Source organism: Schistocerca nitens, chromosome 1 (assembly GCF_023898315.1).
Source record: "Schistocerca nitens isolate TAMUIC-IGC-003100 chromosome 1, iqSchNite1.1, whole genome shotgun sequence".
Taxonomy (NCBI): Eukaryota; Metazoa; Arthropoda; class Insecta; order Orthoptera; family Acrididae; genus Schistocerca; species Schistocerca nitens.
Window position 1 is genome coordinate 266,779,327 of NC_064614.1, and position 14,940 is coordinate 266,794,266.

Genomic DNA, 14,940 nt, shown 5'->3' on the forward strand with positions numbered 1-14,940 from the left:
CAGAGTTTAACATGTAATTGGATAGATAAAAAATCTACTCACCAAGCCGTGGCAGAACATGCATATAAAATAAGGTTAAAATTATGCAAGCTTTCAGAGCCAATAGCTCCTTCTTCTAACAGAAGGGTTGAAGGGGAAGGAAGAGTGGTGAAGGAAAAGGACTGGAGAGGTCTAGGAAAAGGGGTAGATTTTGAGGAAGCCACCCAGAACTACATGTCAGGGGAGACTTACCAGATGGGATGGGAAGGAAACACTTTTCTTAGACCTCTCCAATCCTTTTCCTTCACCCCTCTTCCTTCCTCTTCAACCATTTTGCCAGAAGAAAGCGCCACTGGCTTTGAAAGCATGCATAATTATAACCTTACTTTACATGTGTGTTCTGCTGCTGCTTGGTGAGTAGATTTTTTATCCATCAAATTACATGTTAAACTCTGATGCTTTTCACGTTACACATAATATCAGATTTTGGAGATGAAAATGTTGTCAAAAGGGACTTACTGTTCCCAGTTTCATTCAGTAACATCTTATGACAATATATTTTGGAGATTGGTCACTGAGAACAAAAATGTCTGTTGCACAGATGCATCTAATAAAGATAATATGTGATATCCACTTTATAACCTCTTGTAGACAATCCAGTAAACAACTGGATATACAGACTGTCACTCTTGAATGACATAGCAAAATCTATATGAAATGTTCTCTAGAACACACAAATGCAAAGCTTCATGAATTATCAATAGTTTATGGAGGTCAGTTATGGTTTGGATTGATATATTGCCCATTACATAGTCACACCATACGTGGTGTGGTCTGCATATGAATCTTCACATTATGATGTCATACAGCTAATGTCCACAAGCATTCAGTGTAACCAGGATGCTCTCCATACAATTATTGTTATTTTAAGTCTATTCACTTTGCCTTTTTTACAGTCTATGTATCTGAAAGACAGAGCTGCCAAATAACCATAGGCACAGTTGCAGCAATCAAAGGAGAAACAGAAAATGTTAGCTTGATCAATACAAGTAGTAACAGCCAAAATACATTTGGAATTTTCCATTAAAACATGAGAAAACCGTTGAATAAGAAAAATGGGCTTCCTGTATCAAGAGAGAACAGTGAAAGATCAAAATGTATTTCTACAGATGTTCTATCCATAACAGAACATCATTTGGAAGTCACAGAAATTGAACAGAAGAACCTATTTGGCCACAGGTTGGCATCACATTGCTGTAGTCATTATATGAGGAAAAGGGGAGTGGCTATTTACAAAAATAGTTTTTCACACTATAGATGTTAATGACCAGCTCCTGGAGTGCTGAACTTCAGTATTAGGCTCAAGCGCTATACTTCAGTAATAGACTCAGAAACATAAAAGCTAACTGTTCAGACAGTATATAGGGTCCCAAAAGAAAATTTTTAAACTTCATTAAACAATTAGATGGGGTGCTCATAAAATTCAGTTTGATAATCTGTGTACCTAAACATTATATCCAGTGTATTTAGCTCCCTTCAACCAATATAAAAAGTTTTCTTTGTAATGTTGAAGATGAGCTACGTCTCAAAAAGCTGGTATGTATTGCATTCCAAATGAATATAAAATGTTTTATGTGGGACAGGCTATTGGAACAGTTAAGAGCTGCTTGGAACATCAAGGACACACCACTGAATCAACCAAGCAAATCAGCTGTCAATGAGCACTGACTCAAATATAATCATGAAATGACATATAATAAGACCAGTATCATGGCACAGATGCCAGGTTTCTGGGGCAGTGTACTTAAGGAACCTATGGAAATAAAGATGACAGAAAACTTACCATCACATCAATCTGAACTGGAAAACACTGAGAGAATCCACATTTTGGTGAATATCAGTGCAAGCTCTGAAAAATAAAATAGTATCGAAGGGCATATTGGGTTCTGGGAATCCAACTCGGCCATTAATAGTGGCTTGGGACCAACAATAGTTCACATTCTGGTTGGAATCCAAACAGTGAGTACATATAACAGAAAAACTCGCTACACCTGTAGAAGGTGGGTGGTTGGGTCATTGAAATATTGTAAAGAAAATGGAAACAACTTTGTAGAACACCCATAAACACACTATTAATCATTTGAGCTGAGAAAACTTGAGAGCTCACAACAAATAGCTAATGTGTAATGCTGAAAACTGAACATATTATAGAAGACTCTTCTCATGTGGGCATTCTTACTTAAACATCAGTACATAAACTCTCTAACATTATTTTTGGTTAATAGAAAGAGTGAGTTTAGGAGGAACACAGCAATTTACAACCCTAATGCCAGAAGTAGAAATAATTCCCATATAGAAGTACGCATCTGTCTGTAGGATTCAGAATAAAGATTCTTGTGCAAAAACTCAAAACAAGTTACTGATGAATATCAGGAAGGAAATAGAAAATCTCCAAAAATATTCAAAAACATCCTAAAAGAATACATTGCTGACTCCAACAGTTTATCAGAATATGTGAACTCATCAATGTAAATTCTGCATAATTCTACATTTGCATTATAGATCCTGACTTTTCCAGTACACAGACACCTGACAGTAGTCAAATTCAATTCAATTTATTAGCGTCCTTGTAGTATATCATCGAAATGACATAGGACTTGTCAATAAACATTACAATTTAAAATACATATACATGAAAATTTGTAATTGAATTTACTTGTCACTTAGACATTACAATTTTAATAGAACTTTTAGAACATTAACATAAAAATATACAAGTAGGATAACAACGTACAAAAAAAAAAAAAAAAGTTAGTGATTCTCACATCAAAGATTATTTACATTCTTACATTAACACTGTTTCACACTTTCATAGAAACAGCTAGTATTTAAATGTGAGCAATTACACATATTTATTACGTCAGGGAAATATTAACTGCGCTTTTATTGTCAACGATTCATAACCTCTTCAATACTGTAAAAACTATTGCTCAATAACATGTTTTTTAATTCTCTTTTAAATATGTACAGTTTTGGTATTGTTTTTAGTTCTTTGGGGAGAGCACTGTAGAGGATTTTGGGTTGGTATAGTACACTTTTGTGATACATAGCTGTTTTATGAATTTCTCTGTGGAAATCATTCCTATTCCTTGTTTCATAGTTGTGAAATTCTCTGTTTAATTTCTCTGTTTAATTTCTTTTAAGAAACATATGCTTTCATATATGTATAAAGATGGTAGTGTCATGATTTTTAATTCTTTGAAAGCTTGCCTACAAGAGTCTCTATATCCTATACCTTTTATTATTCTGACTGCCTTCTTTTGTAGTCTAAATGAGTGTTTTGCTAGACTGATGTTCCCCCAAAACTGTACGCCGTATCTTAATAAACTGTGCATGAATGAGAAATAAACACATAACACTGTTTTAATATTACATGAGCTTTTAAGCATTCTAAGTATATAACATGTTTGACTTAATTTTTTGTTCAATGATATTACATGCTTTTCCCATCTTAAGTGTTCATCAAACCATACTCCCAGGAATTTAGTGTATGATGCTTGTTCAATCTTACACTTACCCAGTTCTACTGTAAGGTTAGTTATTATTTTATTTGTAATAAGTCTGAAGTTGATCCACGTTATTTTTTTGGCATTCACAATGAGTCTGTTTTCATTAAACCATCTGTCTGCTTCGTCTGTTGCTAATGTGACTTTTTCCTGTAAGTCAGCTTCACTATTTGCTTTAACAAACAAACTTTTATCATCAGCAAACAGTACTGCCTCTGCTTCAGATAGTTGACTTGGTAGGTCATTGATAAATATTAAAAACAGTAATGGCCCTAATACAGATCCCTGGGGTACTCCATACAAAACTCTCTCGAATCTTGATGAATATGTCCTATCTGCCTGGCATATCTCCACCTTCTGATACCTGTCTGACAGATATGATTCAAACCATTTGTGGGCAACTCCACGTATCCCATAGGCATACAACTTCCTAAGCAGTAACTTATGGTCGATGACATCAAAGGCCTTTGATAAGTCTAAAAACAATCCACAATTTAATTCCCTTCTGTTTATGGAATTTAGAACAAGTTGCAAAAAATTGAAGATAGCTGTTTCAGTTGATTTATTTTTACAGAAACCATTTTGCGCATTAACCAATATTCTATTCTTAATAAGAAATTTGTATAGTCTCTGATACATTATCCTTTCTATTATTTTTGAGAAACCTGACAACATTGATAAAGGCCTAAAGTTACTAACATCATATTTATCACCATTCTTGTAAAGTTGCTTTATAGTAGACATTTTAAGTTTTGATGGAAACACCCCTGTCTTAAAAGATTCATTTATAATTTCAGTGATATGCGAGGCTATGTTTCTTGCACTTTGCTTAATGACTTTGTCAGGAATCCCATCACACCCACATGACATTTTATTTTTTAACTTATTTATAGCATTTAGTACCTCTGAATCAGTTACTGGATAAAGGAACATTGTCATGTCATTCATGGGGATTTTTACCTTGCTGTGCAAAGATGCGCAGTTACTTAGTTTGAAGTATTAGATGAAACCAGCAACTGAGTAGTCCAGGAGAGGGTGCAGTGGCCTTTCTCAAAGTGGTTGCTTTTTTTAACATAGCTACTCCATGTAAAGGAATTTAGAAGTAATTACCACAGTTATCACCTAGAGTAGATTAGCACTAGTCATAATTTCTTGTTAGTGCAGTAACATTGGCAGCACTACAAGTGTTTCACTGCACAACCCACATCTCATCTATATCATGATGAAAATTAAAGGGAAACAAATTACTACATATTAATTTAAATAAATACAAAGGGAAAGATATGATCTGTATGTAACTGAGGTGCAATTTGTACAGCAAGGGTTGTCAGTTCATCATTTCTGGTACAGGAACAGTGACATGTTATGTTCATGGGTGGGAGCCTTCACAATGATTTAAACAAGTTTGAAAATTTAATGTAAACACTAAAACTTTGGCCCCAGCAGAGGCCCTGGGGAACAATGAATAAAAGTAAAAGAAACACAGTGATGAGGCACCATCATGCATGAAGGAAGAACCAAGAGTGTGTGAGAATTGAATGGGATGGTCCACGTGGGCACTTGGAACTCACATAAAGCAATACCATGTACAGGGTGTTTACATGTGGAATTAATGATTGTCTCTCTGCCCTAAGTAATACAGAAGGCCAACTGAGCAGTGGCCCCTGGGGTCCTCCTTGAAGGCATTGGTCTACAAATTAAAGCCCTGGTTCACAAACAGAAGCACTGGTTCACAAACAAGAAGTCTTGTTCCCCAACAAATGGAGAAGCATTCTTGCATACGCTACATCGAGCATTCACTACAAGCACATGCTGAAGGACGCCTGGCTCACACATGGACAGGAATTACAGGAAGAAGCCCAGGTAGACAAATTGTGGTAGTGGGGGATAAACATTCCTATTGGAAGGTATCCCCTAAGGCCTGGGTGCTGCGGAGAGCACCTAGTTGTGACTGCAAGGGGAGAGACATCTGCTACGGCAGACGGTGAGAGGAGGCTGAGGAGGCTATCAGGGTAACAATGCCGAATGCAGCTCCAGAGTGTAAAACACTAGTGCAGATGCCATGGCAGTGAGTGTTCTTGACAGTGGTGTGGGCAGGTAGTGGGTGAGGTCTACAGCACCTGACAGCTGCCATGTTGACAGGAGCACATAAAGGTATGGTATCCATTGGGGGAAAACAGCTGGCCACTGCCAACAGCCAGGGTGGAACACCAGTGGTGATGGCATACAACAGTGGCGTGCTGTGCATGGCGGTGGGTAGCAGTCTGGAACATACAACAGTCTACGGACAGAAAGGTGCACTGGACTGCGCAGCCAATGACACGCCTGATGAGGTGTGATGTGGGTGCACCCACAGCTTGAGAAAGGAGGTGCTGTGTGGCACAGTGTTGTGTGTGGAGGAGGCATCAGGCAGCAATAGGAGCTGAGATGCAGTGCAGTCTCACTGATCAGGGGTGGGTGTGGGTACTCAGGCAGACAGGACATATATGGCTATGCACTGTGTGGCCACCACATGTTGTGTAGCACACATCAGAGTGCGCAGCCACTGGTGAGTGCTTCTGCTGCTGTTGTTGCTGCTGTCTGCCAGACACCCTAGTAAGGTGCTCTGTGAAGTCATGGTCTGGTGTCAGCTCTGGCCAGCTGGAGGTTGTGTTAGCAATTGCAGTTGTGACCATGGTCTGCAAGAAGAATGGTGACTGTGACTTCAGTGGATTACAGTGGTGAGGTAATGGGCTCAATGTTGGTCACTGCAGGCTCAGTGTTAGACTCTGTGTGCTGAGAAGCTTGAGCAGGAGGTAAAGCGAAGGATAGTGCGCTGGCTGTGAGTGGGTCCCAGGTGCCGACCAGTATGTTAGGAGCACTGCTGAGGGCAACATCAGGGGTGGCACCAGTGGTTTCAGGGATAGGGGCTGCATCAGCAGTGTCAACAGTGTATGGCCATTGTTGAGGCTGTTTGTGTAAGCTGGCTTTAACTTGTCACTGGACACAAATGAAAGGGCACTGTGGAGATGCACTGAAAATGTTTTGCCATTTTGTTGCAAAATGAGGTCGTCACCTCATTTTACAACAAAATGTATTGTGGGTGTAGTTGTGGCTGGCAGGTATTGATGTGTAATATCATGTGTGTGCATGATGCAAGCTCATGGTGCACAAAAGTCTTGTACTTGCTATAGTGCTGTGGAGGCATCAGTTGCAGGAGTGTAATACAGGCTTGAAGCTGCTGGATGTAAGCTGGGCACAGGTAATTGGAGGAAGAGGCTGTGGCTTAATAAAATTGGATGGGAGGACTAGGGGCTACCTGTGTACCATATCAGCAGCAGATACCTCCAAGTCAGCCTTGGGAGCCACCTGAAAACCTAACAGGACCAGGAGCAGGGAGGTGGACCATTCTGTGATGTAGCAGATAAGGGTGAATTGTAATATACACTGGAGACGTTCTACCATTACATTGGCTGCAGGGTGGTAGCTAGTAGTTCAAAATGGTTCAAATGGCTCTGAGCACTATGGGACTCAACTGCTGAGGTCATTAGTCCCCTAGAACTTAGAACTAGTTAAACCTAACTAACATCACAAACATCCATGCCCGAGGCAGGATTCGAACCTGCGACCGTAGCGGTCTTGAGGTTCCAGACTGCAGCGCCTTTAACCGCACGGCCACTTCGGCCGGCTAGCTAGTAGTAAAATGTACAATAGTGCTACAAGTCTCAGACACAGTTCTGAATAAACAGGAAGTGAATTGGTACACACAGTATGATGTTATGTAGCAGGAGCCACTGAAACCCAAAATCCAGGCTTTGATGAATGCCACGGCAACCAGTTTGGCTGAATGTCTGGGATTGGGACGGCTTCTGGCCAGTGCTTAAAACGGTCTGTTATCATGTGACAATATCAGCAGCTGTCAAGGGGCTGATGATGTCAACATGAACATGAGAGAACCGGTATCCAACAGGGGGAAATGGGGCAGTGGACATGTTAGCATGACAGTCTACTTTACCATACTGACATGGGATGCAGGTGCAACAGTTCTGTTGGATGCCAGGCCAGAAGGAAGATTACTGGAAAAGGGCAGAGGATGTCCTGAGTCAGTCAAAAGCTGGTTTTGCAGAAGGCAGGGGAAAGGTAGGTGCTGATGCAGTCTTTTGACCCATCTTTATGTGTGGGGTCAGAAATGATTTTGCACCAAATGTGCATGTCTATGCCAGAGTCAGTATTTGGGTCCTGAAGTAATTGAGCTAGTATGGTATCAGTGAACAGGGCATCTGTGAGGCCTTCACAATTTAATGGAGTGTTGAGGGCACAGGAATATTTGAGGCAGTCAGGACTCCACCCTGGCATGGAGGAGGGACTTGCAATGTTTCACTACTTCCCAGTTACTTTTACTTTGGACTATTGCAAATATGACATGGCAAAAAGTCAGTGTCAGTTAACACCCATCTTAATTATAACTGAATAAAACTGAGTGTTAAAACTGCCCATCACAAAATTTTCTACCAATGTTTTAAATTTTCTTCCTTATACTTTACCTAATTAAAAATTGCACATACCATGCACACAGAATATGTACATTCATGCCCACATAAGACAGTCATCAAGTGATAATAATATAAAGTATAATAAACATCAAAAAGTGTTACATTCAGTCCACTGATTATGGCACTCTACTCACTCAATACAATGAAATGGTCCATCTGGCACACACAAGTCCTCAGTTGTCTCCCCTGCATAAGTAGTATTGTGTTGGTAGCTTCTTCACCACTGAATTTCAGCCTAGTACCCTGCCCATTGTTCCAAGAATGTGAACCACAACCAGTGAGATTGTCATTAGTATCAGATGCACACATCAATCCACTTGCACAGATATATAGAAACCTCCCTTGCCCTAGCCAGACATTTCTTAAACAGTGTTACTAGTACAGGGAATATTATAAACTAAACTTAACAAACTGGATCTCTTTAACCATACAGGTAGAGTGTAAATTCCCTTCAAATGAACAAATAAGTAAGTCTTCCCAATGAAGCTACATTTACCCATGAAATCCTCCTACAAAATAATTCATACATAACTTCAACCTCTCCAAATTTAGCAAAGGTAGCAAAATAAATGTGTGATCGCTAATTATTTTCCTACCTGTAGAAAAAAAAAATACCTTACAGTTTACTAAAGGAAATCATTGAGTGGATAAGGCAAGTACTATCATACTTATCCAACTATAAGGGTTCCTCTTAGGTATTTATGTGTGAGAATATGAAACACAGAAAACAAATACAGGTTGTATCAAAAAGAATCATCCAATTTGGCACTTCTATATTTCTGAAACTAATAAATATATACAATGAATTTTGTTGTTTGCTGAACACGAAACTCAAAACATTTTTTTTTTCATATCTTTTCATAGATGTTCAATATTCCCCGCCCCCCCCCCCTCCCCCCCCTTGAGACACATGGCATATGTTGATGCAGTATTCAAATTGTTCCTATGCTGCAGCGAGTGTGTCTTGAGTTACAGCTTCTACATCTGCTGTTATGTGATGTCTCAGTTCATTCATTGTTGTTGGTTAGAGAGGCACATAAACGGAACCTTTTATAAACCCCCACAAGAAATAAACACATACAGTCAGGTCCAGTGACCTTAGAGGCCAGTAATGTAAGGCTGAATCATTTGGACCAGTGCAAGTGATCCGTCATTCAGTAATCCTTTGATTTAAAAATTTCTGCACTGCCAGTGTGGCAGTGCCCCATCCTATTGGCAAATGAAGTCATTTGAATCAGTCTCCATGTGTGGGAAAAGAAAGTTCTCAAGGATATCTAGATAGGTGATAGACAAAACTGTCATTCTTACAAATATCCTCTACTATTGGTTCTTGTATAATAACTTCCTATCCTTGGTCTGTGTCATCCAAACAACAATTTCCATTTTTCACATCCATACTGACCAATCTTTGTGTTCCTGGAGCAACTACACACTGGTACGCTGCACTGCACCTCACTTGTTATTTATTTTCTGCCAAAACTTCACCCCGCATGTCAAAACAGCTGTGTGCATACCATGAGAAGACAAGAAGACATGTTCTTGTGCAGGTGTGACTCTGTTGCATGGTACACTGGCACCACTCACTCCATGTATGCAAGTAGACTAAGACTGCCTGGATTCAAAGATGATGGAGTTGTCCCATGTTTAAATACCTTAGTTTATTAACCCAAACTGCTTCGATCCTGGTCGTGGGACCAATTTTGAACTAGCCAGTTAGTACCAAAGCTAGTTTACTCCCCTTCAGATATAATTTCACCATTCCACGTTCACTCCACACTTGATGATGATATTGAAGATGTTCAATTTAAACTCAAGATATTTATCGATCACAATTCTTTAACACAGAGCTATGCACCAAATTATACAGCAACTTTGAAAAACATTACTTTCCAATTGTCCTTGCCATCTATGTACTTCAGCTCCATTCCTTCCCCGTTAGAACCTCCTGAAGACTATGATAACAATATGGCAGTGTAGAAAGTGTGGGAAGTCAAGGATCATCTTTAAACTTATCGGCTACTCACAGTGATTTTTCAAAAAGCATCATAGTTAATATATGCAAAGATTATTATTTGGGAGAGGGGGTGGGGGTGGATGATGGGGGGGGGGGGCACTTACAATGATTTAAGAGGCCATATTTTTAAGGAAGCAGTGAAGAAAATTAGTTATATCTAGGATTCTGCAAAGATGCTTATATGCCGTGAGATGTGGAATTTCAGAGATAGTGTGGACTTGTTTGGGCAGAGGTTCCAAGCCAGAAGCATAAATGATGCTCCCTAAGAATTCAGTTTCGGTTACCCTGAGAATGCATTGCTCTGGTTAAGAATTACCCCTCCTTTTTCCAATTAGGTGGAAATTTCCCTGAGGTGCTCATGGTGTTTAGCCATGCCTCAAGAGTAAATAAGAATATTGTCCAAGCGCCACAGAGGACACTGACTAAGAAATGTTGTCAGCCCTGTACAGCATTACAAAGGTCATGAAGAGGCTTTCAAAGAGGCCAAAAGGTGTGATGATAGCCGTTTTATCAATGTAGTATTGTGCTACTATTGTGTGTCTGAAAGCTTTTGTGCAGCCTTTCTTACTAATGACAGCAGAGGCAGAAATTTTGTCACTCTAGCTACACAAGAGTGGGTTCAGACAATGGTCTGAAACAGTTCTTGCATTGAGCCTCTGATAATCATGACAACTATGCTAAATCCTATCCTTCTTAGGTGCTAAATGAAGTGTGGAGGACCAGCAGCAGTGTAGGGCTTGGTTTCCGTCTGTGTAAACCTGTTCTTGTCCAGCAGAAGAGCATGGGCCTGAAGTGGTTGAAGTTTATTGCATCATATCATAGTGCAACTTGCAGTGGATGCTAGGAGGGGGACAAGAGGGGCAAAGAGCAGGAATTGGGAAAAGAAATTGGTGAAAGTGCTGGATTAAAGCCCATCGCTGACTGCATTTTGGTGTCAAGAGCGTGGTGGCCCACAGTTGGCGGCATCACTGCCAAAGCACTTGTGATACCAACACATGTACTTGGAATCAGGTGGTTTCTCCAGCCTCTTGGTGGTTTGGTGGGGAGTTATTAATGTGCCTGCATGGGCGTGCATGATGGTAGTTGTCCTTGGGCTGTATAGAGCTGGGGCAAATGTGCTAGGTCTAACTGTGCGCCCTTGGACACGGGCTATGGGGGCTCCACTACAAGCCGCAGCACTTCAGGGCAGCTAGGTGTCTTATTGCCACAGTGCGAGAGGGGGCCAGAGTGGAGTGTGGGGGATAGGGTGTCCAGACAGCGGTTGTGGCCAGTAACATAGAGAGTTAAACACCTGATCAGGTAGAATGATGACAGTGTCAATATCCCTACAGACTGCAGCAGGCAAGCGAGAATTCCACTTCTGGAATAAAAGCATGTCCAGTAAGACATGGGTTATGGCTAGAGCACAAAAGTGTTGCAGGAGCTGGGTAGGCCTCATCTCAGAACACTTCTATGAAGAAAGCAGCACCTGGGAGCACTGCATTTCTGATGATACCAATCGCACGATTAGGCACTCTTTTAATTTACAGTTGTTGTTGAACTGCAGAAGGTTGGTGATGATGTCGAGAGCCTCTGTCATGACAGCATGCTTGAGCACAGCAACAATAAGGGTGAACTTTGTTGTGTTGCTCATAATTCTGGACCCAGCAAAGATTGCCTCTGAGGAGGGAAACCATGGGCATGGGTCACAGGTGTCAAATGCACAGATGTGGGTGGAGGGTCTGTTCGACTGATGGTGGTGGGACCAATACCTGAGGCATACCAGCATTAAAGAGTTGTACAAACTGGGTAAGAGACTGATTTAAACTGTCTGCCTGTGCCAGTGGTTTTAACAGGACAGGTGCAGGGGCCTGACTGGACAAAGCAGTCTCTGCCATGAACAATATTTAAGGGGTCTGCTATGTGAGACTGCTTCCCGACATAGACTGCATCTCAGGCATGAGTGCAGGATGAATTCAGCCCAGGGGGTGGGGGGAAGATGTACACTTTACACACGAGAGAGTGCAGGTGTGGTGTGAAAACAGTGACCAAACACCAACATGGAACTTGTGAAGTGACAAGGAAGTGCACGTGTGGTAGCCTGACAGGGAAGGTGTGCTGCATGGAGCATGTAAGGAACAGGAATGATAGAAGAAGATCCTTGAAGTCAGGGTCACCAGTGTGGAATTGCTGGCAGTGCCATAAGTGTTTTGCTGCATAACACACACATCACAGCTACTGAGCAATGAAAATTAAGGGGGTCAAAAGGAGAAGGCAGGAAACAACATGGAACACGTTTTCCAGTGAAGCAACAAAAAGGTTTGTGGATGATTTTATTTAGATAGACAAACTACTACATATTGTTTAAAAAAAGATAAAGGGAAAGATATGATCTGTACACACACAATTGAGGTGTGATCGCACAGCAGTTTATCAGTTCCTGTACAGTAACATACATAAATGAAGTTCATAGGTGGGAGCCTTCACTAAGATTTACACAAGTTCAAAAATACTAAAATTTCATCCCAGCAGAGGCCATGGTAAATGGTGAATAAAAATAAAAGAGGCTCAGTGGTGAGACAATGTAGCACATGAAGGAAGATCCAAACCTTTGTGAAAATTGAACAGAATGATACATGAGGACAATCAGTGCTGACAAAAAGCAGTACAATGTACAGAGTGTAAAACATTTCTGAGTCTCATACTGTGTTTTAATAAAACATTGGTTTGTCCAGTATAGGTCTTTACATTATGGCATGGTACAATACTCTGAAAACTTTTATGTTAACTGATTCTGGCCACAGAAGCCTACACAACTATACACACAAGGTGTTTACATTTGTCATTGCATGTGGAATTATGGCCAGCTATCTGTCCCAAGAAATGCACACGGCCAACTCACCAGATTAGTCCTCAAATAACAATCAAACAACAACCCTTGTGTCCTAATTGAAGGCTCTGTTCCACAAACGAAATCTCTGGTTCACAAGCAAAAGCACTGGTTCACAAACAAAAGATGGAGCATTCATTCATATGCTGCATTGACCATTTACTACTTGAACTTAAGGATGCCTGCCTTCCGTGCTGACAGGAATTTTGGATAGAAGCCCCAGTAGGCAGACTGCAATAGTGGGGGAAAGATATTCCTGTCAGTAGGTGTCCATTATGGAGAGAGTGCTTTGGAGAGTATCTAGGTGTGATTGCGGGGGGAGATCGTCTGCTGGAGCAGACTGTGGGACGCGTGAATTTTTAGAATTTAGGGAGGTGCCACAGTAGTAACCAGCAGTGGTCGCATCAGCCTGATAGTGTATAACTTGACGCAGTGTATGGATTGATGAGCAGAGCTTAACAGGATATCTCATACCTCTTTACATTGCTATCAACAATCAATCACACTTTATGTATACTATCATTCACTCCACCCTAGTGTGGCACAGAAATCTTTGCCCACCTATGTACACAGTGATGTACAGTTTTAATAGATAATTAAATTAACTTTGAATGCAAACTGAAATCACACTTGCTTGACAATCCTTCTGATACACAGAAGGATTTCTGAATGTGTAATAATATACTCTGCATGTGTGTGTGTGTGTGTGTGTGTGTGTGTGTGTGTGTGTCAGAGAGAGAGAGAACACACTGAAGTATTAATCAAAAAGAAAGAATGTGGTTTAAGACAATGTTGTACATGGTCAGCACATTTCCACATATTTATAATTATAAAACTTACTTGTTCTACATCATAGCCTGAGATTATAATTAGCATCTGTGACAGGTATAAGTGACAAAACTGCAAATAACATGGTATTTGTTATCAGCTAGATATTAGTGGTTAATTGTCAGTTTCTTTTTACTTACAGTACATTCAAGATGTATTTGACAAGTCAACTGTGAGTGAAATAAAATATTTATTTCTTGTTGGAGGATTTGCTGAATCACCAATTTTGCAGAACGAAGTGCAACAGTCTTTTGGAAGCAAAGTTCATATCATCATACCTCAGGTATGTAAACATGAGAAGTAAAAACAATGGAATGAGTAGAGGTAGCCAGTCATGATAGAAAGGGACCATTCACTGAGAAATAGATGTACAAACAAGATCTTATAAGCACTTCATACCAGCAAAAAAAAGTTATTCATTTGAACTATCGTTGGTAACACTCAGTTGCTTCACAGCTTCTAATATTTGAAATTTTAAGGTGCATCAAAGCAGCATACTTATGTTGTCTTCATTTCATCATTTATTCTTCTTATTATTTTAATTGTGCCATTGCTTTTCTCAAAGTGTTTTAGCTGATCTGTTTTGTCACTACAATTAATTATTGTAGACATGGTATCAACATTTTCTTGGTGAAGTTTTGAGGGAAGTTAGGGACTGGAAGGAGAAAGCCCTGCATTTTAGAAGCCCTGTTAAAACTGAAGTCACTGTACATCTGATATTTTGTACTTTATACTGTATGCTGAGGTGGCAAAAGTCATGGGATAGCAATATGCATGTATACAGACGCCGGTAAGTGTCGTGTACACAAGGTATATATGGGCAGTGCATTGGCAGAGCTGCCATTTTTACTCAGATGATACATGTGAAAAGGTTTACAGTATGATTATGACTGCACAGTGGAAATTAACAGACTCTGAATGTGTAGAGGTAGTTGGAGCTAGATGCATGGGACATTCAATTTCGGGGATCATTAGGGAATTCAGTATTCCACACCCACGGTGTCAAGAGTGTGCTGAGAATACCAAATTTCAAGGCATTACCTCTCTCTGCGGACAACACAGTGGTCAACTGCCTTCACTTAATGACCGAGAGCAGCAGCCTTGGTGTAGAGTTGTCAGTGCTAACACACAAGCAACACAAAGTGAAATAAT

At 40.3% G+C, this 14,940-nt stretch overlaps 1 protein-coding gene across 1 annotated transcript in view; it reads left to right on the forward strand.

The window, feature by feature from the left end:
* The window catches only part of LOC126242367 (heat shock 70 kDa protein 12A-like), a 225,077-nt gene that overhangs the window by 141,211 nt on the left and 68,926 nt on the right, over positions 1 to 14,940 (forward strand). The window contains exon 10 of the mRNA XM_049948085.1: positions 13,931 to 14,071. Within this exon, the coding sequence (XP_049804042.1) occupies positions 13,931 to 14,071 (141 nt within the window). The remainder of the gene's footprint in view (positions 1 to 13,930; positions 14,072 to 14,940) is intronic.